Below are 26,406 nucleotides of genomic sequence, written 5' to 3'. Positions count from 1 at the left end.
AGCAGGAATAGGCCTACTGATGACCGGCAATATTACCAACCAAACATGTAATGCTTATTCTCCATCATAACAGTCAGAGTTTTCAGAGTATTCATTATTTATTTTTGCAAACGTTCAAAACACATTTTCCTTACAAAAATATATATGCGTCTCACAATTTAAATCACGTCGAACCAAGGCCTGTAACGGTTAAAAAAAAAAAAAACGAAAAAAGTAGCCTATCCGTTGCAAATAATTTAAAGCTGCAAATAAAACGGCAGCAAATGGACTATGGAAATATTCAGCGTTGTGATCTTCTCTCGCCGGGATTACAGCTGCGTCTTGCGGCGGTGAAAATAGCCGACACACTTGGTTGCTGCGGGTCTGCTTTCCCGAACTCACCGTTGTGTTTCAGGAGCATATGTTGCCGCATACTTGGCCTACTCTGGTAGCTCGATTTCGCTTGGCATATTTTACATTTCACCTTATGATCTCCTATTCCTTTAAAGTATTTCAATTCTTCGCTGAGCTTTGCTTTACCGCCATCTCTTAACTTTTTGAATTCTGGCGTGCCTAAACACGGCACGGCACGCGCCACACAGAAATGTGATGCATTTCATGTGCTTTGTGCCCACGGCATGCGTTAGTGGCGCCGCACAGAAAGGATACATTTGCTTCAGAAAACTTTGTTTGTTTGTGTATATGCAAAATCGAGTTTGCCTGTCCACCAACAAAGTTCATTTGTAACGAGGAATACTCGAGTAATCAATTCCTCACGCCCATCCCTAGTGCATGGATACAAAGTTTCATGCACATTGTATTTTCCATGTGGAAATAGCAGCCTGTTGAGAATGTTGAACTTCAAAGGCTTGTTATACCACCACCTATGGATCATTCTGTTTTTGAATGATTCAAATCTAGTGGTAGCAGTTGGGATTACTCCTGTGTGCAGAATCTGACGTAATGCAAAAAGAGGGCAGCACCTATCTGATCATTTATATATTCTAATTGTAACACCTAGAGCACTAGCATCCTCATTTTAAGGATGGGTGACTTGGTTGCAGTTTTTCTTACAAGAAGCTTGACCTTGTTTTTTTTTTTGCTATGTTTTGTGCTTTCTATATATAAATCTGCGGGTGGTCTAATAATGAGTACAGAGGCAACTGCTAATACAGACAATGCCACTGATTCTGTTGATTGTTGGCTTCGGGGTATCCCTCAGCAACCTGCATTTACACAGAGAGGGGATTACATTATTGGGGGCATATTCCAAATACATTACTACATGAAAACAGTGAAGAAAAACTACCCCAGCCCTCCAGAGCCTCTCAAATGCACAGGAAGGTGAGTTAGTCAAAGGAGAAAATAAAGGGGTTTGGTGTTTGTTTTAATTTTGAAACCAAATTAAATATACCCTGATGAAAGTATTTTTTTTGTATCTTGAAAATGTTCTATTTGTTTACAGCATGGACTACCGGGAACTGCGCTTCTCTCGTGCAATGGCCTTTGCCATCGACGAGATTAACAACAGCACAGATCTTCTGCCGGGGGTCGCGCTTGGTTATAAAATCCATGATTCTTGTGCCTCAACCCCTATGGCCGTGCAGGTGGCTTTCCAGTTTACAAATGCCCCACCTTTGTATAATAACAGTAAAGTGTGTTCGCAATCAGGAAGGGTGTTGGCTGTTATTGGTGATTCTGGATCAACGCAAACCATCAGCATATCACGAATCATCGGGCCCTTTGACATTCCACAAGTATTTAATTTATTATGCAGAACTCATGCCATTTCTGTGCCCCTCTTTTGTAAAAGTGCATCGTAATGTTTTTTTTTTCCCAAAGGTTAGTTACTTCGCTACCTGTGCATGTTTGTCTGACAAGACGCAATACCCAACCTTTTTTCGAACCGTCCCCAGTGACCAGTTTCAGGCAGAGGCTCTTGCCAAACTTGTGAAACATTTTGGTTGGACTTGGATCGGTGCTGTCCGGTCTAGAACAGACTATGGCAACAATGGTATGGCGTCCTTTTTACGAGCAGCGCACAAACAGGGTATATGTGTGGAATACTCTGAAACAATCAATAGATATGATCCACAGAGCAAGATTCAACAGGTGGCTGAAGTGATTCGCAGGTTCATACATTAATTATTCTGATTATGTCCAGTTGATAAATGTCAATGTACAAACCAAGATGGCTTGATGGCATATAATGTTTAAAAAACCTTAGCATCAACCATACAACATAATTTATGTTAAGAAATCTGTACAGGTCGACAGCCAAGGTTGTCGTGGCATTTGCAGGTTCTGGTGACATGTGGGTTCTGCTTGAGGAGCTGACCTTACATCCTTCTCTTCCTCGCCAATGGATCGGCAGTGAGGCCTGGGTAACCCATTTGGAGGTTCAGAGATTTAACATTTGTGCAGGAGCGATTGGATTTGCTATTCCACAATCTAACATACCAGGTTTTAGGGAATTCCTTCTAGATCTTTCTCCTGCTAAGGTGGCTGATTCAAACGTGCTTTCTGAGTTCTGGGAGGGTGCATTCAACTGTCTGCTAGAAAAAAGTGAGAAATCTTTGAAATAGTATTGACTTACTTTAATGGTGCTGACATCATAATGCTTACAATAATGAATGATTATTATTATAATTATTCATTTGTATCAACTATTATTCCTTATTATAACAAATGGGTAATTCCTAAACAAATTATGACAACAGAATCTTCTTTTGAGAAGTAATTACATTATTAGCTTAACCAGCTAACAAAATACTTATTTCATATTATTATACTTTTTTAGATGTTTTTGTGTTTTCATTAATCATCAAAACATTTACTCCTGTTTCTCTTTTTGAAGGCGCTGGTTCAGTGGACAGGGTGTGTGATGGAACTGAAAATATACAGAAGCTCAAAAACCCATTCACTGACACCTCTCAGCTCAGAATCACAAACATGGTGTACAAAGCTGTTTACGCAATAGCACACGCTATACACTACTTGGTGTGTAAGAAGATAAACTCCAAAATACAATGTGATCAATTCATGAAAATTGAGCCAATTCAGGTGAGTAACAATTATGCTTTTTATTGAAGCAAATCCTTGAAAAAGGTAAAGTTCAAAGTGCCGCCTTTTTATGTACAACATACTTCTATCTTAATTATCTAATTGTTCTGTTTTCACAAATTTTTCACCTGTACAGGTCCTTGATCAGTTGAAAAGGGTGAATTTCTCTCGTAATGGTTACCACGTCTCATTTGATGGCAATGGTGACCCTGTGGCCTTCTATGAGCTGATTAACTGGCAGATAAATGAGAACGGTGGTCTGGAGTTTGTAACCGTGGGACATTATGATGAGTCCCTTTCTCCTGGGCAGAAGTTCAATATCAAAAGTGAAATCAGTTGGGCAGATGGTGGCATACAGGCAGGGAGGACAACATATTCTTTGATTCCTTCAACACAACTGCTTCCAAACTGCATGTAAAGCTGTTTGTCTATGTGTGAATCAGGTGCCAGTGTCCGTATGCAGTGACAGCTGTCCACCGGGAACACGCAAGGTTCTCCAGAAGGGGAAGCCGGTTTGCTGCTATGACTGTGTACCATGTGCTGAAGGAGAGATAAGCAATTCTACTGGTACAACCAATGTTAACATTCCTAAAAAACAAAATGTTATAATAATAGTAAAAACTGATTATATATCTTTTCCCAGATTCATCTGACTGTTCCCCATGTCCCAATGAGTTCTGGCCCAATGCAGAGAAGAACTTCTGTCGTCCCAAGCTTGTTGAGTTCCTTTCCTTTCACGAGATCCTTGGAATTATTTTGTCAGCATTCTCTATAGCAGGAGCCTGTTTGACCATCATTACAGCCATAGTGTTGTTCAAGCACAGATTTACCCCTGTAGTTAAAGCTAACAACTCTGAGCTGAGCTTCCTGCTGCTATTCTCCTTGACTCTGTGTTTCCTGTGTTCTCTGACCTTCATCGGCCGTCCCTCAGACTGGTCCTGTATGCTTCGCCACACAGCTTTTGGGATAACCTTCGTCCTCTGTATCTCTTGTGTTCTGGGGAAAACTATCGTGGTGTTGATGGCATTTAAAGCTACAATCCCAGGTAGCAATGTAGCAAAATGGTTTGGCTTAACACAGCAGAGAATGACTGTAGTGTCTTTTACATTTGTTCAAGTTCTGATATGCATTGTTTGGCTTGTTCTGAAGCCTCCTTACTCTAATAGAAATCTGACCATCTACAAGGAGATAATAATTCTAGAATGTGCATTAGGCTCAGCATTAGGTTTCTGGGCTGTGCTTGGGTACATTGGGCTCCTTGCCGTATTTTGTTTTGTATTAGCTGTTTTAGCCCGAAAACTACCTGACAATTTTAATGAAGCTAAGCTAATCACATTTAGTATGCTTATATTCTGTGCTGTTTGGATAACTTTTATCCCAGCTTATATCAGTTCCCCTGGGAAGTTCACTGTAGCTGTGGAGGTGTTTGCCATTTTGGCCTCTAGTTTTGGATTGATTATCTGTATATTCTTTCCAAAATGTTTTATTATTTTGTTTAGGCCTGAGAAAAACACCAAGAAACATTTAATGGGTAAAAAATAGAAAGTATTATTCTTAAGTGTAGATAAGTCAACGTAAACTTCAGAATCATACATATTGTATGTTTAGTGTAGTTCTTTGTTTAATTGCCATGTAAATGACTGAACTACTATACTTAATAATAATGTTATGCATTTACATTTCAATTAATCATTTTCATTATAATCTTTATTATAATTTAAGGCCATAAATAATGCTATATTTGAGTCGGCCATGGCAGTTTTGTTAATTTGATGTGGTCATTTGTACACTATTACGAGCATGTGTATTTTCTTGCATCATATAAAATTCATCCTTTACAACTGTATTTGTGTTTTTTTCATTCATACACCAAATAGGCAATACATTGTTAACACCCATTGAAAGGCATGGCAATTCCTTTATCAGATATTGCTTCTAGGACGGACGAGGCTTTCAATTGCAAAGAAGCACTTCCCCTATTCATCCATTAAATTGATGCATATACCAGTGTCTTTTCTAGCAGAATGAGTCCTGAACACATTTTCACCCACTCTCCAGAATCTCTTCAATTCAAAGTAAGGAAATGTTAACCTAAATGGTGTGTCAGAGGTGCAGGCATTCGCTCCTGGCACCATGCAGAAACTGCCACCCAGTATTGCGCCCGACTGGCCTGCCACCAATGTTGCCATGGTTTATATATGGCAACGTTGGCCGCCACGTACATCTTCAAGGTTAGAGGCAGCCTGGCCTGCATCAAATAGATACTGCAGCTACCGCAGTATGTCCTGTAAAGGGCAGGGGACTGGGTCTAACTCCCTGTCCCCGTACCATGTAGTGAATGCAGCCCAGCAGTTCCACTCTCGTGGAAGGAGCTCTTACATTCCGCAAGGCCTCACAAATTAAGCGCCCGAGGTCAATCAAGAGTGACCTATCCCTGTCAATGGCCATACCACGAGTTCAAGGAGGCTATGAGACGGATGCCAAACCTTCCCCTCCAGCTAAGACAAGAGGTCCATCCTCACTGGGAGCTGCCCAGTCCTCCGTCCTCGAGACTGAGGAGTGCAGAGAAATATATACTCGCTGGCCACTTGGGGGCTACTAGGAGTACCCTGTGGCCTGACAAACTGAAATTCGAACATTATCAGGGGGATCCGAGGGAATGCATAAAGGAGACCCCTCAGCCAGATGTTGGTGAGAGCGTCTATCCCAAGCGTAGCACTGGTCTCTGCCAAGAAGAACCATGGGGGATGGTGAGTTGTGCATTCTGAGGCGAACAGATTTACCTGGGCCTCCCCTTACAGATCCTAAATCATCTGCACTACCTGCGGGTGCAGCCTCCAATCCCCAGGGGGTTGCCTCTGGCATGGGAGGTAATCTGCCACAGAGTTTGCTCTGCCTGGTAGGTGCATCGCCCTCAAGGAGGCCAACCGAGGATGTGCCCAAATCCATAGTCCCTAAGCTCCCCTCAGGGACTCCAGTGACCTGGTCCCTCCTTGATGGTTGATATGAAACACCGCTGAGTTGTTGTCTGTGCGGACGACCACATGCTTGCTCCTGAGACAAGGCAAGAAGTGCTTCAGCGCCAAGTAGACAGTCCGGAGTTCTAGGCCATGGATGTGCTGCCCTCTCCACTGAGGGCACCAAACCCCCTGGACTGACCTCCTTTGCCATACCGCCCCCAAACCTTGGGATGAGGCATCTGTTGTCAACGCCTCTTGCCTCGCTGGGACTGAGCGGAGAGGAACACCATGCAGCAGAAATCTGCTCTCCCTCCACAGGTCACTTGCGAGTGACCCCGATCATGACCCATCTGTGTAGACGAGGCTCCATGTTGAGGCCGTAGATGCAGCAGGCCTAATTGTGTGATTGCTGAGGCCGCTGTTAGCTTCCCCAGGCAGCATGAACCATGTCTGGATGGTCAAACTTGCCCCAAGGTTGACAGACTGTAGTAGGCCTTGTATCCTCTCCACCCATTCCACAGTCGGGCAGGCCTGCATCAACACAGAAGCAGTCCAGACACAAGCCGATAAAGGTGGTCTGCGGTATTGGGTGTAACAAGGTATTTTCCCAGTTTACAGACATGTCCAGCATGTCCTAGAAATCAGCGAGGACCCTGGATGTCGTTTACTCTGCCTTCCAGAGCGAGGGGGCACAAATAAGCCAGTCGTCGATACAAGGGGGAATTTTGTCAGGCACAGTGATGGCAAGGTTGACCTCATGCATCTTGAAATCATGCGAGGAGCCAGGGACATGCCGATTAAAGGACTGCAAACAGGTTTGCATTGAAAGGCAAAGCAGATAAACTTTCTGCGTTCAGGGTGAAGGGGAATGTAAAAGTAAGCATCGCGGAGATCTATGGAGGTAAACCACTCTCTTGGAGTGATAACCTGAAGTACGTAGATTGTACGATGCATCCAAGACTGTTGGTCAAGTCTAGTATAGGCTTGAGGAGGTTGCACATAAAAAACAGAAAATACGTTGAGTATAACCCATCACTCTGTGTATGTGGTTTAACCACTGTGATGTTTTTTTTGTCCAAGAGGGTGGCTGTCTCCTTTGACAAACGCAAGGCCCTGACGAGGTCTGCGACCGAGGTCACCCTGACCCCTGTTGGTGCTGGTGGCCGACGGCGGAACTGCAACCTGTAACCCTGGGACATCATGTTCAAAACCCATGTAGCTTGGGAATGGGCTGCCAAGTATTCAGGTGCTGCTCTGAAAAACTTTCCACCACAGAGTGTGCCACGAGGGTAATACAGGGGCTTGGGGGAGGTGGTGGTTGTGCCCTTTTACCCGCTGGGACCGGCAAAATGGAGGCTACTCGTCTCCGGGCTAACACCAGCTGCCTACAGCAACCTGGCTGCTCTGTTGCCAGGGCTGCAGCGGTGGGTTTAGGTGACGGGAGCGTTGTGGGTCCCATGTGCCATGTTTTCCGGGGCGCTGAGCAGGGGGTCCCATGCTCCTACTCTGGGGTCCACAGGCCTTTGAAGCCTGCTTTGATTGCTTCTTGCGTTCCAAAGCCCTTTCTGCCTCTGGCCCAAACAACTAGCCTGGCGCATCAGGAAGTTTCCATACCATCTTCCTACAATCATCAGTCATAGGCACCTGCTCAAGCCACACCTGACGTTGTGTCACTACAAGGATGGACATCAAGCGGCCAAGCTCCCCAGACATCAGACCAAAGGCCTGAAGTGCCGCATCGTTTGTGTCCCCAAGCTCTCTCCCTTCATGCTCTGGCTGCAACATTTGAGACTGAGCAAGGATGATCACAGAGAGGGAGTTCCCAATACCGCGGAGCTCAGGCCATGGAGCTCAGGCCGTGGAGCTCAGGCCGCGGAGCTCAGGCTGCAGAGCAATGGCTGCAGAGCACCGGCTGCGGAGCCCCTGCGGCGGAGCTGGATCCACCCGGTGGTGGATAAAAACGGACTTCACCGGGGGACTTCCGGTTGAGCAGACGCGGATTATGCGGCTGTGACAATTCTCTCCGACATAACCCCCCTAAAGCTATGTTATTTTCGAAATTTGCTTGAACTTTCCCCATGAGAAATTAGCAGTTGCTTATTTGGAAGAAGGTGGAATGGACTTGCGCTCCGGTACGTTCACAGAGGTGGCGAAAACTAAAGAGAGAAAGGACAAACGCGGACAACAGCAAACAATCAGAATGGAGAACGTGGAGAAAGACGCCGGTAAAAGTTTGGAAAGACTGATGCTGAGTATAAAAGATGATATTGCTGCACAAATTAAGGACTTCAGGTTGGACTTCCAGCAAAGATCAGATGAAACGAAAGAAGAACTCCAGAATTTAAGAACAGAGATGAGAGAGATGCAAACAGCGATTAACAGCGCAAACGAAAATATCTTGGCTGTTGAACAAAGAGTGAATAAGTTGGAGGAGAATGAGATGATTAACGCCAGAGCATTAACCCACCTGCTGCAGCAAGAAAAACACATGGTGGAAAAAATGGAATACTTGGAAAACAAATCCAGACAGAACAACATTAGGATCCACCAGGTGAAAGAGGGAGTAGAGGGAAGCGACATGGTAAAGTTCTTAAAGTTACTGATATCGGAAAAACTGGAGATACCAGCGGCAGAACTTGACATTGTCGCCGCACACCGAGCGTTTCAGAGGAAACCAACACAAAATGGATCGGCTCCACGCTCAATTATTGCCAAATTTCTGACATGGGACACACGTCAAAGAGTCATTCACACGGCGTGGGCCAAGAGGACAATAAGTTATGAGGACAGCCGGATCTTCTTCGATCAAGACTATTCTTCTAAAATCCAAAAAGAGAGAAGCCTGTATGCCCCAATAAGGAAAGAGCTACGAGAGAAAGGGGTGAAATCACATATTATCTACCCATCAAAGCTAAAAGTTTTTCACAACGAGGGGTCGCAGACGTACAACTCAGCGAGGGAGGCCGCGGCAGCTCTTCACGCAGGGGGCATTACCAGCGGAGTTCAACATCTACAAGGAGACCAGGGAGCCAGGGCACAAGCCGGAGACGCACCTGCTGCAATATCGTTCGAAGAGCGCAGGAGGCAGAGAGGAGAATATAAGACTGCTGAAGACCTGCTGAAGGAGTTGAGAGGAACACGCAAACGTTGAACATTAAAGTAAGACACGGGGAAGTATGTTATGGGGGGGGGGGGGGGGGGGAGCGGGTACTCACAGTGATATAAATGATGCAGCTTGTGTTGATTAAGCTGCTGTTACTTTTTCAACTGGGGCAAAGCATAGTGGAGACCCCAGATTCCTATATTTTCTTTGGGAATCATCAATCTACAGGCAGTCTTGTAGAGACTGCTACCTTTAGAAGTCAGGTTTTTGTTGTGTGTTTTGTTAATGGGATTTATGTGTTTTGTATTTTGTTTTCATTTTGTATGGTTAATCACAATGAGTTGAAAAATAGTAGGACCAAGGATGTATCAACCAATAACAAGGAAGATGTAAAAAAGGATAATGAATTGCACTTTTCAAACCCCTCTCTGAATATATGAAAGTTTTAAATGTAATCTCATATAATGTGAATGGTATCAACAACCCAATTAAGCGTAAGAAACTATTAGAAAAACTTAAAAAAGAAAAAGGGGATATCATTTTTCTACAGGAGACACACCTAGTGAAATCAGAACATGAAAAGCTTAAGAAACTTACAAAGGCCCAGGTATATTACTCCTCACATAGATCGTGTAGAAGAGGGGTTGCTGTCTTGATAATGCCACAAATACGTTTAATATTGAAGAAAGTAATTGCTGATAAAGAAGGTAGATACGTAATGGTCATGGGAATGATTGAAGATGTTATGGTTTCACTTATGAATATTTACAACCCTCCGGAAGAAGGTCCAGATTTAATTAAAAAGGTTGTTGAAAGAATAGTACTGGAAAGTCAAGGAGTCACTATTGCAGCAGGAGACTTTAACCTCATAATGGACCCAAGTAAGGACACACAAAGTGCCAGACAACATAGTTCAAATCAGGCAGCTAAAATAATGAGAGGAGCCGTAAAGGAAATAGGGTTGACAGATGTATGGAGAGCCCTCCACCCGAAAGAGAGAGACTACACCTTTTTTTCAAAAGTATCTTGTAAATATTCAAGGCTGGATTACTTCTTCATGTTTAAGAACCACATATCAATGGTCACAGAATGCCACATAGGTGAAATTATGCTGTCTGATCACGCACTGATATCTCTAAAACTAAACCTTGACTTAGAGAGTGGCCAGAAAACATGGAGGTTAAATAACTCCCTACTGCAAATAGATGACTTTAAGACTAAAATAAAATCAGCCATCAAAAACTACTTAGAGATCAATGACACTGGGGAAGTAGACCCAATTATATTGTGGGAGGGAATGAAAGCTGTTCTGAGAGGGGAAATTATATCTTTTGCCTCACATAAAAAGAAAGAAAGGGAGAAAAGAACAAAGGAACTAGAGCGATCAATTAAGACATTTGAATTTAAGCATAAGGAGACAGGATGTAGCTCTGATTTGAAATCTCTAAATAAGTTTAGAAATGAACTGGATAGGCTATTGACTATGGAAGCAGAAAAAGCTCTGATTTTTACAAAACAGAAATACTATGACAGTGGGGCAAAAGCAATGAGAAACTTAGCCTATAAATTAAAAAAACAACAGGAAAAATCAAATATAGTAGCAATTAAAAATCAAACAAGGGGAGCAATTGTTAAAGGCAAGAGTGATATTGCACGAGAATTTGCAAACTATTATGCACAACTGTATAGTTCAGACAATAATTTATGTCGGCAAAATGAAGTTAAAGAATACCTATCTGGAATAAGCTTACCACAAGTAACTGAAGAAGAAAATGCAAACTTGATCGTACCGATTACCCCAGAAGAGATCATGGTGGTGATAAAAAAGTTGAGACGGGGAAAATGCCCAGGAAATGATGGATTTACAGGAGAATTTTTTTCTGAATTTAGTAAAGAGTTATTGCCAGTTTTGGAGAAAGCCTTCAATTGGGCATTAGATCACAGTCAATGGGCAAATACGTGGTGTAACTCCATAGTCACAGTCATACATAAAGAAGGGAAAGACCCTACAAGTTGTGGATCCTATAGACCAATAACCTTATTAAATATGGACCAGAAGCTACTAAGTAGCATTATAGAAAATAGATTAACAAAGATTATCCCACTTATCATAGATCCGGACCAGACTGGCTTCATTCCAGATAGATATTTAGCAGACAGTGTAAGACGAACATTGAATATAATAGACTTCTCAAAGGAAATTAATACCCAAACGCTGATTCTCACTCTGGATGCCGAGAAGGCTTTTGATAGGGTGTCATGGCCCTTTATATTTGAAACTTGCAGTAAATTCGGCTTTCATGATAACTTCATCAAATGGCTTCGAGCTATGTACAGTAGTTCAAAAGCACAGATCAGAGTCAATGGGACTCTGTCTGACAGTTTCGAGCTACAACGAGGAACAAGACAAGGAGATCCCCTATCCCCTTTAATTTTTGCAATCTGTATGGAACCCCTGGCAGCATATATTAGAGAAACTAATGAAATAGAGGGCGTTAAAATAGCAGAGCAAACTCATAAATTAGCTTTATATGCCGATGACGTGGTTTTATATCTCACAAACTTAGAACAATCACTACCAGCTCTAATGCGCGTCATTGATAACTATGGTAAGGTATCCGGATATAAACTAAATATACAGAAGTGTGAAGCAATGGTTATAGGAGATCCAGTAAACAGCGATTTAAAGAGTAATTATCTATGGCAGTGGGATAAGGACAGAATTAAATACCTGGGAACTGTACTACCACAGAATAACAAACTATTGTACCAGCTGAATTATAAATGTTTGGAGGCACATATTAGACAGGATATGAATAGGTGGAGATCAGCTATATGCTCTTTGGGTAGAAGAATAGATGCAGTCCGAATGAATGTACTACCCCGTTTTTTGTTTTTATTCCAGACAATACCACTATATTTATGCACAAATACCTTTAAAATTTGGGATACAATGATTGGTAAATTTATATGGGATGATAAAAAACCGAGGGTTAAAATGAAAACCTTGAAAATGGCAAAGGAGAAGGGAGGACTTGCTCTCCCAAACCTGAAATACTATTATATGGCAGCACAAATGCAGCACATACGAACCTGGTTAAATCATAATTCAGAAGCAAAGTGGAGAACAATAGAGATGTTTATGTGTCCGGGTCCATTAAAAACTATTCCCTTTTGTGCAAAATACCAACGAAAAGCACCAGTAAAAGACAATTCATCAATCAGAAATACTTTGGAAATCTGGGCCAGAATTAAAAACACTGTTGAAATAAAGACAGACTTGGTGGCTCTGAGAGAGATAAAAGAAGATCCCGAATTCGTGCCTAATAAAATTGATGAAGCCTTTGATATCTGGGCACAAAAGGGACTGATCATTTTTGGACAGTGCTTGAATGAAAAGGGGATCAAATCATTTGAATCTTTAAGCAAGGAGTATGATTTGCCACATTCCCACTTCTTCCGATTTCTACAAATAAGAAGCTATATTCAAAATAGTGAAATTAAAAACAAGACCAGCAGAGACATACATCCATTAGTAAAATTTTTGATAAAGAATTATGATAAAATCAAAGTCCCAAATCAAATTTCGGCAGTATATACTATTCTGGAAAATAACTGTGAACATCAAGACACAAAAGTAAAACTGAAATGGGAAGAAGAATTGAATTTAGGCATATCAGAGGAGAGCTGGAGGGAAATGAATCAGAATGTTCACACAACTACTGTATCGCCATATTGGAGAGAATATGCGTGGACAATACAATCACGATTCTTTATAACACCAGTGCAGCAAGCTAAATACAATAATAAAATCACAACAAACTGCTGGAGGGAATGTGGAGAATCATACGCTAACGTACAACATATATTCTGGTCATGTCCTGTATTGCAGATATTTTGGGAAAAGGTACAGAAAGAAATCTGTCACATTGTAGGATGTGCTGTTGAACTAAATACAGACTATATACTGCTGGGAAAGACCATAGACACACCCCATGAGGAAAAAGACAACTACTTGCTTAGAGTGCTGCGTATAACCGCTTTAAAACAAATCTCCAGACACTGGCTCCAAAAAAACCCGCCCACAATAGAAAAATGGAGGGACACCACTCAGCAGGTACACAAAATGGAGTATATAACATATAAAATGAGGGGAAACCTCAAAGTATATGAGTTAAGATGGGCCAAGTGGTCAACCTACTATAATAAACTTAATCATAATGCTATATCTGTGATTATCCTACTCGTCTATTTTTTTTATTTTTATTTTTTTATTTTTTTTTATTAATTATATTTCTCTATCTGTTTTATGTGTCTCTTGTCTCGTTGCTTGCTTTTTTTTCTTTTTTTTTTTTTTTTAGTTTGTTTGTTGATTTTGCTTGTTTGTGTATGTTGCTTTATGTGCGTGTCTAGTTTGTTGTGAATGTAGTTGTTTGTTTGTTTGTTTTGCTTGTTTGTTTATGTTGCTTTATGTGCGTGTCTAGTTTGTTGTCAATGTTGTTGTTGTGTTTTTTGTCTCATTGTTTCATGTGTACATTTGAATGCACAGACACGTGGTGATTCTAAAAAATAAAGTATTAAAAAAAAATGGACTTCACTCGATTGAGTAGTGGATTGTAATTGGTCTTGACATCCAAATATGATGGATTTATTGAACTTTGTAGGTACAGTAAAATGGTATTGGTACTCATTGAAAACATGCTTATCGGAAGGAAATTATCAATATAATAACTATCCGTATTTCTAAAAATACAGTTTCAAAATCCACCTTCAAAACAGACTTTTGAAAAATGATGTGTGTACCCCTTTAAGGACCAGCCTGTGTTGGAACGATATCGCTGCTCTCTTTGGCCTTATTGATATAAATTAAAGACCATACAGTATAGTCCCACAGTGTAATGGTACATGAATGCCAAGTCTGCAGCTTTTACTTTGTGAGTTGTGGCAATTGCATTTCATTAAATGGTCTGACTAAATGGGTTGCACCTTGAAATTTGTCCATCGTGAGGAATGGTGCATGGATACAAAGTTTCATGCACATTGTATTTTCCATGTGGAAATAGCAGCCTGTTGAGAATGTTGAACTTCAAAGGCTTCTAATACCACTACCTATGGATCATTCTGTTTTTGAATGATTCAAATCTAGTAGCAGTTGGGATTACTCCTGTGCGCAGAATCTGACGTAATGCAAAAAGAGGGCAGCACCTATCTGATCATTTATATATTCCAATTGTAACAACTAGTGAGCACTAGCATCCTCATTTCAAGGATGGGTGGCTTGGTTGCAGTTTTTCTTACAAGAAGCTTGACCTTGTTTTTTTTTTGCTATGTTTTGTGCTTTCTATATATAAATCTGCGGGTGGTCTAATAATGAGTACAGAGGCTACTGCTAATACAAACAATGCTACTGATTCTGTTGATTGTTGGCTTCGGGGTATCCCTCAGCAAGCTGCATTTACACAGAGAGGGGATTACATTATTGGGGGCACATTCCAAATACATTACTACATGAAAACAGTGAAGAAAAACTACCCCAGCCCTCCAGAGCCTCTCAAATGCACAGGAAGGTGAGTTAGTCAAAGAAGAAAATAAAGGGGTTTGGTGTTTGGTGAAACTGCGCTTCTCTCGTGCAATGGCCTTTGCCATCGATGAGATCAACAACAGCACAGATCTTCTTCCGGGGGTCGCGCTTGGTTATAAAATACATGATTCTTGTGCCTCAACCCCCATGGCCGTGCAGGTGGCTTTCCAGTTTACAAATGCCCCACCTTTGTATAATAACAGTGAAGTGTGTTCGCAATCGGGAAGGGTGTTGGCTGTTATTGGTGATTCTGGATCAACGCAAACCATCAGCATATCACGAATCATCGGGCCCTTTGACATTCCACAAGTATTTAATTTATTATGCAGAACTCATGCCATTTCTGTGCCTCTCTTTTGTAAAAGTGCATCGTAATGTTAATTTTTTTCCCAAGGTTAGTTACTTCGCTACCTGTGCATGTTTGTCTGAAAAGACGCAATACCCAACCTTTTTTCGAACCGTCCCCAGTGACAAGTTTCAGGCAGAGGCTCTTGCCAAACTTGTGAAACATTTTGGTTGGACTTGGATCGGTGCTGTCCGGTCTAGAACAGACTATGGAAACAATGGTATGGCGTCCTTTTTACGAGCAGCGCACAAAGAGGGTATATGTGTGGAATACTCTGAAACAATCTATATGATCCACAGAGCAAGATTCAATAGGTGGCTGAAGTGAATCGCAGGTTCATACATTAATTATTCTGATTATGTCCAGTTCATAAAATACAATGTCAATGTACAAACCAAGATGGCTTAATGGCATATAATGTTTAAAAAACCTTAGCAACAACCATACAACATAATTTATGTTTAGAAATCTCTACAGGTCGACAGCCAAGGTTGTCGTGGCATTTACAGCTCCTGGTGACACGTGGGTTCTGCTTGAGGAGCTGACCTTACATCCTTCTCTTCCTCGCCAATGGATCGGCAGTGAGGCCTGGGTAACCCATTTGGAGGTTCAGAGATTTAACATATGTGCAGGAGCGATTGGATTTGCTATTCCGCATCCAACATACCAGGTTTTAGGGAATTCCTTCTAGATCTTTCTCCTGCTAAGGTGGCTGCTTCAAACGTGCTTTCTGAGTTCTGGGAGGGTGCATTCAACTGTCTCCAAGAAAAAAGTGAGAAATCTTAGAAATAGTATTGACTTACTTTAATCACAAGGGCAAAACAACTATTGTTTACATTTGTGACAAAATGCTCTTTGGTAAAATCAGCACAACGAATAATTTTGACATATAATTACTTTATTATGTTACTGTTTTAACTGGGGGAGAAAATAAAATGTTTCATAGAATGCAGGTAAAGTAGTCTACATTTTCCTTCAAACATTCACGTAATCAATTGATTCAAAAGAAGGCTATCGTTTATATTATTTCGGGACACCTCGTCCCATTATAGCTTTCTTAGTGTTTCTTTCAGGTCTAAGCAGGATTATGAAACACTTTGGTCCGAATAAGGCCCATAACAGCCCAAAACTAGAAGCTAGAATGGCAAACACCTCCACAGCATCTGCAGATTTACCAGGGGAGTTGATATAAGCGGGGATAAAGGCTATCCAAACAGCACAAAAGACTAGCATGCTGAAGGTGATAAACTTGGCCTCATTGAAGTTATCTGGCAGATTGCGTGCCAAGAATGCAAGCAAGAAGCTGAGAATAGCCAGTAATCCAATATAGCCCAGTAATACTCCGAATCCAACTCTGGACCCCACTACACACTCAACTACTATCCTGTCATTGTGATATTGTGTGTTTTTATGAGGTGCTGGTGAGGACGACACAAGCCAGGTTGTGCATATTGCCGCTTGAATTAATGTCAGAAATACAACAGTCCCTCTCTGTTGAACTGCCCCAAACCACTTCAGACTACTGCCACCAACTGGTTTGGAGGCCTTAAATACCGCCAGAACAACCATGGTCTTCACCAGGATACAAGAAACACACAGCACAAAGCTGATCCCAAAGGCTGCATGCCTCAATTGACACGTCCACAGCCTTGGTTGACCAATAAAAAGCAAGGAGCACAAGAAGCATAGTTTGAGTGACAGCAGAATGAGGAAGCTGAGCTCTGAGTTGTTGGCTCTAACCACTGGTGTGGTCCGATGATGTGTGAAGATTCCTAGCACAATTGCACAGTTGAGTGTTCCTATCAAAGAGGCCGTTGTTAAGGACATGCCCAAGGGGTCATCGTAGGAGAGGAACTCTATCATTTGTGGCACACAAACGTCACGCTGAGGGCTTGACCAGAAGTCTTCTGGACAACTCAGGCATTCTGTTGAGTCTATGAAAAATACGGCATAAATGTAAACTGGAGAAAGGTTACATTTTCCCATAGGATAAATGACATTATTAGATGTTACATGGTACACCAACCTGTCATATTGCTAATTTCTCCTTCTGAACAAGGGATGCAGTCGAAGCAGCAGTCAGGCTCATTCTTCCTCCTGGCCATGCGGGTGCCTGGGGGACAGCTCTCACTACACACTGATCGAGGTGGCTGAAGATTAAATATAACATTTACAATTCATTTAGAAAGCCCTTAATTTGACTATTTCAACAGTTGTTAGATAGATAATAGTTTGCTTGGCAGACCAGACCTTTTTGGGAACGAAATTCCAGAATATGATGTCTTCTTTGAGTGTGGTTTCTCCACCTTTGGCGGCGGTCTCCTTGACAACACCAACATTCTGAACGAATGTGCTACCGTCTGGGAGCCAAAGCCAGTTCATTACATCATAGATCGGTAATGCGTCCCCATTCTCATCAAATGATACTTGATCACCAAAAGATGTGGTAAAGTTGATCCTATCCAAGTAATAAACTAGCTGGAAATAAATCACAAATTATATTGTTAAACTATGAACTATAAAGATACAAATTATAGCTTTTGGTGCCAGTTTGGAATTGTAAAAAAGGTCAGCTCAAATATGTGTAAAAACTATTGTTTTTCGTTTATTATTACTAATAATCAGTTACTAGATTATGATTCAGATCATTGTTAACAAAAATAAGAATAAAGAATTTTTGACGATGGGAAATCTCTGGTTACATAGTGGCACAAAATTTCACCAAACCTGCCATGGCTCTAGTCTCTGTAAACTGGCACAGGTTTGTCCGACAAAAGGTCCACTCCCTGGAACACACTTCAGCATGTCATGGAGGGCATGTGCCATGGCATATACCGCCTTGTACACATTATATTCTGGCCTGAGGTTTGAAACATCCAGGAACTCTGTCTTTACTGTTGCCAGGTTCTCCTGACCTGTGCACAGTCTCCCCCCTTCATCGGTCCATTTGGGTGGTGAAGGCGGGAATCTACACTGGAACGTCTCCTCCCAAAACTGCTGCACCTAAGAAACATGTTTAGTCATTTGAGGGACTGAAGAGTGCTACTCATTGCTCAATGTTGAAACATGTTGATCTCCTAGTTTATTTGGAAAAATAACTGAACATAATGGCTGGGTTATGTACATTGTAAACAGTTTATTGGAAATATAATGACATGATAAAATGATGAACATATGGAAACAATTTTACGGCTAACCTTGCGTTTATTGGTTTAATATTTTTTTGTTAACAATATAAAATAGCACACCAAAGAATATAACGTAATATATTACATTATAACATTATTTTTTGAGTAAAATATATATATTTACTATGTTATTGTCCTTGCTGCTGAGTGTGTCATTGTCAGGGCGTATTCTCAGTAGGAAGTCCCTAAGTCCTGGTATCTCTCCCCGGCGGATGGCAATACCCAGAGTGCCTGCAAGGAAAGGCATGTAGCTGGGGATCTGGAGCACAGTGGTGGCAGTCCAGGCTTCACTGGCCATCCACTGGAGGCCTGTAACGTTCTGCCTTACCACCTGTGTATTGAAAGGAGTAAAAGTTAAAAGCTTCTTCGCTGTGTGATAGGCCTAACTATGTATTGTGTCAACACGTATTTTGTAAATATGGTAAAGCAATGGTAAATATTGCTTATCACTCTTTTAGCTAAATTTTGTGTTTTTGTTCATTATTCATCATCAAAATGTAACTTATTCTTTAGATAGTTACACTGCTGTGTTTTTAAGAACAACTGTTGAACATTTGTAAACTTTAATATGGCACAATGCCAACTAATTTGTATTTTTTATGATGATTGTCATTGGATAGTTGCTAATTGTGGTTGGTAGAGCAAAGTAAGGTACATTTTTCTGGCAATAAAGAATTGCGTCCTAACCTCTCCCAAGAGGTTCAACATGTGATTCTCATGTGCGAAAACAATGACCACACGAGAAGTTGATTTCTTCATTATGCCAACAATCCTTTGAAGTTCACCAGGGTTGTTTCCCCACGGCAGAACCTCTAGATAAGCCAGACAGCCTTCACCAGACTGGGCCAGCTCTGACTGGAAGGATCGGGCTACATTGAGACCATAGTCATCATCACTGACAAGCAGGCCAATCCAGGTCCAGCCAAACCGCTTCAGAATCTGGAGCATAGCTCGCACCTGGTTGGGTTAAGTAATCAATAAAGATTCTACACATGCATGACAAAATTATGAGAACGCTGTGTAATATCATCATTTATTAAATTATGACAACTTAAAGCTCTCTCTCTTTTGGTTCACCTGAAACGCATCACTTGGGATAGTTCTAAAAAAAGATGGGAATCGTTGCCTGTCACTGAGGCAGGAACATGTGGCAAAGTAACTCACCTGCGAAAACATACAGGGCATACATAAGGTGTTCACTTCAACAATACAACACATTTATATTCATAACATGATCGAAAAACAAAATAGTAATGGGATTGGAGCAAAGGTTGAAAACTTACCATGGGCATTTTGAACAAACCTAAAACACTGGAAATGGCAATAGTATTAGTTGACCTGGAGTCACCCACAATCCCTACCACAGGGGTTCCTCTACAGCTTGCGGCCTGGTCAAACATCACCTCTTTGCCACTGGCCAATGAAAAGGCAGCTCGAAAGGCAACTCCAAGTGAGACACAGTTATCATGGAGTCTGTATCCCAGTGTCACGTTTGGCAGAAGACTGTCGCTCCGATTGATCTCATCTATTGCAAACAGCATGGTCTGGGAATACCTGAACCCTTGAATGTCAAAACTACCAGCAACAATAATTACAAAACACATAAAGTAATAACAATTAAAAAATAATCACAATATTGATAATAATTATGCTTCACAGCTAAAATCATAATCATAATACTAATCATAGTCATTTTAAAATCATAGGAATTTATTCCTATTGTCATAATGACAATCATTATAACAGTTAAACATATACTTATTCTCACTCCTGGCAGATGGGCTGCTGTGGTTTGGAGGTGAAAAAGGATTTGGGGAAGATGGAGGTATAATGGGTCTCAAATAGACCCCCCAGCACAATGTCTCCCTGTTTATAAATGCCATTAAGACTAAACGGTTCCTGCAACTGACAAGAGGAAGAATAAACGGACGAGACAGGACATAATGAAAGAGAGAGCAACATCACTAAGCATAAACATACAATGTATCTGACTAGCAAGGCCGTCATCTCGTCACTCTCCCTATGGCCTATTTCAACAAGTGCTCTGCCCAAAGCAACCTAAATTTATAGAAGGCACAAGATCCACCCCTTTGTCAACTTAAGTCATAGTTTGAATTTTTAAACCTCCCATTGTAGATGACAAAATAGAAGAATAATATAGTTATGTTTTTTTCATCCCAATGATGTAACTGTATTCCAAGCCTTTCCAATGTCAACCGACTTGTTAATATATGGCCGTAGGATTAATATGTCACAACAACATACACCAAAATATGGTTTGCATAAGCTGTATGAGTTTGTGCAGTCAGCCATTGATTCAGTCGCAATTGTTCATGCTGGGTATACTGTATTATGTCCACAAGGTGGAGGCAGTATTCTTAATGGACAATACCGGTATGGATGATAAACCATCATTACATCTCTTGGCTTCCCTGAAAGTTGACCTAAAACTGACCGATCTGCATCGGTCAGTACGGATCATTAACATAACAGTGAATCACAATTAAAATACTCAACAAAATGTCTTATCACAAGGACAAAATAGGAAGAACTATTGTTTACATTCGTGGCAGGCGTGTACACAAAATCTCTTTGGCAAAATGGCACAAATTATTTTATTGATTTTGACAAATTATATTGGTAACCTTAGGAGGAAGCTGAAACTTATCATCAAGTAGTATTTCACTTTATAATATAATGTAATATGTCATGCTGTTGGATGTCTAGTTTGCAGTTTAGTGCACAATCCATTAGACCGGGGGTCGGCAATAGGTGGACCGCGGTCGGGGTCCGGACCCAACTGACGTCCTCTCCGGACCGAGACACAATTGCAACAATAATGTTAATAATGCGATATCTTTTTTTTTTTTTATATATATCATTTTGACCAAGAGATTTTAACAACTAATGTTTGGGTGACTTTTATAAACCTGTTAAATACATTCAATTAACTATAACATTATGCTAGGCTATGTTTTTGTTTAAACCTTATAATGCCAGTAGCCAATCAGATGATAGTCTGCCCTACGAGCTGTGCGACTGGTGCACGCAAGCGCTGCAAAATTGGCAGAAGAAAAGAGTGCCTTCAGTTGAGAGAGAAAGCTTCAATGCAGTTCAAGAGAACGATGGCGTGCTCTAAGAAGAGAAAGGTAGATTGTGAGAACAGAGCTTTTAAAGAGGAGTGGACAGACTTATTTATGTTCATTCTGCCTGCATGCAGCTCTAAGCCTGTGTGCCTGATCTGCTCCGAGACGGTGGCGCTCGTCAAAAGCAGCAATGTAAAACGCCACTACGAAACGAAGCACAAAGAATTCGACATAAATTACCCTCTCAAATCCGAAGTGCGTGCACAAAAAATTAAGGATCTTAAAGCCCAATATGCCCGATCTACAAACATGTTGACTTATTCATTCACTGCCTAACAACGAGCAAACGAGTGTTCATTCCGAGTAGCATGGATTTTGGGTCAGAATAAAAAAGCTTTCACCGATGCAGAGGTTGTGAAGGAGTGCATGAGTGCCGTGGCTGAAACTTTGCTCGAGGGAAAACAAAACAGGACATGTGTGAGAAAATCAAGCAAATACCTCTGTCAGCACGAACAGCCACAAGAAGGAGTGAAGCATTATCCCAGGATGTGCTAGCACAGCTGTATGAGGCCATTCAAAAAGCACCCTGTGTGAGTTTGGCAGCAGATGAGTCTACTGATGTGACTGACAATGCTCAGCTGCTTGTTTGTGTGAGGTGAGTTGTTCAATTGTGTCAGTTCATCCATTCCTTCATTTAATTAATGTAATTCATTTAATTAAATCATTCCATTCATTCATTCGATCATTCATTTAATACACCATTATTTCATTTCATTCATCATTCAGGTTCCTGAACAAGGACAAGAAGATGTTCCAAGAAGACCTGTTAGGATTAACAGCCCTGAAGACCAGCACAAGAGGAGAGGATATCTACTTGGCCATAAAGGAGATGCTGAGGAAGAGGCGAATAGACCCCAAACAAGTGGTTTCAATAACCACAGATGGAGCTCCTGCCATGGTAGGGAGAGAGAAAGGAGCAGTGGCAAGAATGAAAGAGGACAATCCCGACCTCATCTCTTACCATTGCATCATACATCAATCAGTCCTGTGTGCTGCCCTGTCAGATGAGTATGCTGAGGTGATGACCACAATGATGAGAATGATCAACTTTCTCCGGGCATCTTCATCCTATCAACATCGCATGCTAAGGGAATTCCTCCGAGAAGTTGATGCCGATTATGATGAGCTCCTGCTCCACAATGATGTTAGATGGCTCAGCAAAGGCAGGGTGCTGGAGCGCTTTTGGTCCATTCGAAAAGAGATCTCAGCTTTCTTGGCACAGCTGAAGAGCCAGAAAGCAAAACCCTTTTCTCTTTTTTTAGAAGATGAGAGGAAGATGCACATTGTGGCTTTTTTGGTTGATATCACTTCTCATCTGAATGGACTGAACCTGAAGCTACAGGGCAAGGACAGTTCAATTGGTGACCTCATGACAGCTGTCCGCTCCTTCCAGAGGAAACTTGAGGTTTTCAAAGAAGACCTGCAGGGAGAGTGTGCAAACTTCCCAACAGTGAAGGAGGTCCAGGGTGAGAGAGATCAGACTCCTTTTGTTGACTTTGTTGACAAGCTGATTGTCAACTTCAGCAAGCGTTTTGACAGCTTCAGCTTTGGACAGCAGCTCACCCTGTTCATCCAGAACCCATTCCTGATTACAGATATGAGGGGATTCACACAGGAAGTCAAACAGCTCTTCAGGTGGGCAAACGCTGGGCCTCTACAAATGCAACTGGTAGATCTGCAAGCAGATGTGGCGCTGAAAGAGCATTTCCAAAGAACTGACCCGGCCAATTTCTGGCTCCAACTGGTATCTGAGACAGCCTACCCAGGTCTGAGGAAGGTAGCCCTGCACATCCTGACCATGTGTGGCTCAACATACAGCTGTGAGGCCGCTTTCTCCACAATGAACATAATAAAAAATGAATATCGTAACAAGCTCACTGATGAGCACCTACAGATGTGCATGAGAATGGCCCTGACACCACTCCAGCCCAGATTTAAAGCCCTGGCAGGAGAAGCTAGAGCTCATTTCTCACACTGAGCAAGAGCGATAAGTTTAGCACAGTCATATCATTTTTTTATTGTTAAGTTCAGCTCTTAATTTTAAAGGAGCGTAGGTTTTTTATTAAGCCCTCAGGTTTTTATTTTCTATTTTATATGCAGTTGAATAGCAAAAATTTAAATTACAATGTTTAATTGTTATGTGGAAATGAGTGGTATTGTTCGTTGGATATTATTGAATGTACTTTAACACTTATGTTGCTGGACAATATGTTTTAGGTTAATTAAGGAAATGTTAACCTAAATGGTGTGTCAGAGGTGCCAGCATTCGCTCCTGGCACCATGCAGAAACTGTGCCACCCAGTATTGCGCCCGACTGGCCTGCCACCAATGTTGCCATGGTTTATACATGGCAACATTGGCCGCCACGTACACCTTCAAGGTTAGAGGCAGCCTGGCCTGCATCAAAAAGATACTGCAGCTAACACGTTATGTCCTGTAAAGGGCAGGGGACTGGGTCTAACTCCCTGTCCCCGTACCATGTAGTGAATGCAGCCCAGGAGTTCCACTCTCGTGGAAGGAGCTCTTGCATTCCGCAAGGCCTCACAAATTAAGGGCCCGAGGTCAATCAAGAGTGACCGATCCCTGTCAATGGCCATACCAAGAGTTCAAGGAGGCTATGAGACGGATGCCAAACCTTCCCCTCCAGCTAAGACAAGAGGTCCATCCTCACTGGGAGCTGCCCAGTCCTCCGTCCTCCAAACTGAGGAGTGCAGAGAACCATATACTCGCTGGCCACTTGGGGGCTACTAGGAGTACCCTGTGGCCTGACAAACTCCCCCTGTGAAATGTGAACATTATCAGGGGGATCCGAGGGAATGCATAAAGGAGACCCCTCAGCCAGATGTTGGCGAGAGCGTCTATCCCAAGCGTAGCACTGGTCTCTGCCAAGAAGAACCATGGGGGATGGTGAGTTGTGCATTCTGAGGCGAACAGATTTACCTGGGCCTCCCCTTACAGATCCTAAATCATCTGCACTACCTGCGGGTGCAGCCTCCAATCCCCAGGGGGTTGCCTCTGGCATGGGAGGTAATCTGCCAGAGAGTTTGCTCTGCCTGGGAGGTGCATCGCCCTCAAGGAGGCCAACCAGGGATTGTGCCCAAATCCATAGTCCCTAAGCTCCCCTCAGGGACTCCAGTGACCTGGTCCCTCCTTGATGGTTGATATGAAACACCGCTGAGTTGTTGTCTGTGCGGACGACCACATGCTTGCTCCTGAGACAAGGCAAGAAGTGCTTCAGCGCCAAGTAGACAGTCCGGAGTTCTAGGCCATCGATGTGCTGCCCTCTCCACTGAGGGCACCAAACCCCCTGGACTGACCTCCTTTGCCATACCGCCCCCAAACCTTGGGATGAGGCATCTGTTGTCAACGCCTCTTGCCTCGCTGGGACTGAGCCGAGATGAACACCATGCAGCAGAAATCTGCTCTCACTCCACAGGTCACTTGCGAGTGTCCCCGATCATGACCCATCTGTGTAGACGAGGCTCCATGTTGAGGCCGTAGATGCAGCAGGCCTACTTGTGCGATTGCTGAGGCCGCTGTTAGCTTCCCCAGGCAGCATGAACCATGTCTGGATGGTCAAACTTGCCCCAAGGTTGACAGATTGTAGTAGGCCTTGTATCCTCTCCACCCATTCCACAGTCGGGCAGGCCTGCTGCCTGCATCAACACAGAAGCAGTCCAGACACAAGCCGATAAAGGTGGTCTGCGGTATTGGGTGTAACAAGGTATTTTCCCAGTTTACAGACATGTCCAGCATGTCCTAGAAATCAGGGAGGACCCTGGATGTCGTTTACTCTGCCTTCCAGAGCGAGGGGGCACAAATAAGCCAGTCGTCGATACAAGGGGGAATTTTGTCAGGCACAGTGATGGCAAGGTTGACCTCATGCATCTTGAAATCATGCGAGGAGCCAGGGACATGCCGATTGAAGGACTGCAAACTGGTTTGCATTGAAAGGCAAAGTAGAGAAACTTTCTGCGTTCAGGGTGAAGGGGAATGTAAAAGTAAGCATCGCGGGCCGGAGATCTATGGAGGTAAACCACTCTCTTGGAGTGATAACCTGAAGTACGTAGATTTTACGATGCATCCAAGACAGTTGGTCAAGTCTAGTATAGGCTTGAGGAGGTTGCACATAAAAAACAGAAAATACGTTGAGTATAACCCATCACTCTGTGTATGTGGTTTAACCACTGTGATGGCTTTTTTGTCCAAGAGGGTGGCTGTCTCCTTTTACAAACGCAAGGCCCTGACGAGGTCTGCGACCGAGGTCACCCTGACCCCTGTGGGTGCTGGTGGCCGACGGCGGAACTGCAACCTGTAACCCTGGGACATCATGTTCAAAACCCATGTAGCTTGGGAATGGGCTGCCAAGTATTCAGGTGCTGCTCTGAAAACCTTTCCACCACAGAGTGTGCCACGAGGGTAATACAGGGGCTTGGGGGAGGTGGTGGTTGTGCCCTTTTACCCGCTGGGACCGGCAAAATGGAGGCTACTCGTCTCCGGGCTAACACCAGCTGCCTACAGCAACCTGGCTGCTCTGTTGCCAGGGCTGCAGCGGTGGGTTTAGGTGACGGGAGCGTTGTGGGTCCCATGTGCCATGTTTTCCGGGGCGCTGAGCAGGGGGTCCCATGCTCCTACTCTGGGGTCCACAGGCCTTTGAAGCCTGCTATGATTGCTTCTTGCGTTCCAAAGCCCTTTCTGCCTCTGGCCCAAACAACTAGCCTGGCGCATCAGGAAGTTTCCATAGCATCTTCCTACAATCATCAGACATAGGCACCTGCTCAAGCCACACCTGACGTCGTGTCACTACAAGGATGGACATCAAGCGGCCAAGCTCCCCAGACATCAGACCAAAGGCCTGAAGTGCCGCATCGTTTGTGTCCCCAAGCTCTCTCCCTTCATGCTCTGGCTGCAACATTTGAGACTGAGCAAGGATGATCACAGAGAGGGAGTTCCCAATACCGCGGAGCTCAGGCCATGGAGCTCAGGCCATGGAGCTCAGGCCGTGGAGCTCAGGCCTCGGAGCAATGGCTGCAGAGCACC

At 42.8% G+C, this 26,406-nt stretch overlaps 2 protein-coding genes across 2 annotated transcripts; one reads left to right on the top strand and one right to left on the bottom strand.

Annotated features, from left to right (window-relative positions):
• The first annotated feature begins 1,189 nt into the window (after positions 1-1,189).
• On the top strand, positions 1,190-4,584 carry LOC115561740 (extracellular calcium-sensing receptor-like). The gene is made up of 8 exons (XM_030381960.1): positions 1,190-1,323; positions 1,445-1,736; positions 1,822-2,111; positions 2,249-2,544; positions 2,837-3,042; positions 3,179-3,400; positions 3,486-3,609; positions 3,686-4,584. The coding sequence occupies exons 1-8, from the start codon at positions 1,265-1,267 to the stop codon at positions 4,582-4,584; spliced, it is 2,388 nt and encodes a 795-aa protein (XP_030237820.1). The 5' UTR covers positions 1,190-1,264.
• Positions 4,585-16,055: 11,471 nt separating this feature from the next.
• On the bottom strand, positions 16,056-20,223 carry LOC115561737 (extracellular calcium-sensing receptor-like). The gene is made up of 10 exons (XM_030381957.1): positions 19,989-20,223; positions 19,504-19,795; positions 19,298-19,384; positions 18,908-19,177; positions 18,345-18,551; positions 17,760-18,035; positions 17,339-17,510; positions 17,278-17,282; positions 17,059-17,182; positions 16,056-16,966 (listed from the first exon to the last, which is right to left on the bottom strand). The coding sequence occupies exons 1-10, from the start codon at positions 20,180-20,182 to the stop codon at positions 16,056-16,058; spliced, it is 2,538 nt and encodes an 845-aa protein (XP_030237817.1). The 5' UTR covers positions 20,183-20,223.
• Between the last annotated feature and the right edge of the window lie 6,183 nt (positions 20,224-26,406).

The sequence above is a fragment of the Gadus morhua genome, chromosome 16, assembly GCF_902167405.1.
Source record: "Gadus morhua chromosome 16, gadMor3.0, whole genome shotgun sequence".
Classification (NCBI taxonomy): Eukaryota; Metazoa; Chordata; class Actinopteri; order Gadiformes; family Gadidae; genus Gadus; species Gadus morhua.
This window is presented reverse-complemented; position numbering and strand designations above follow the sequence as displayed.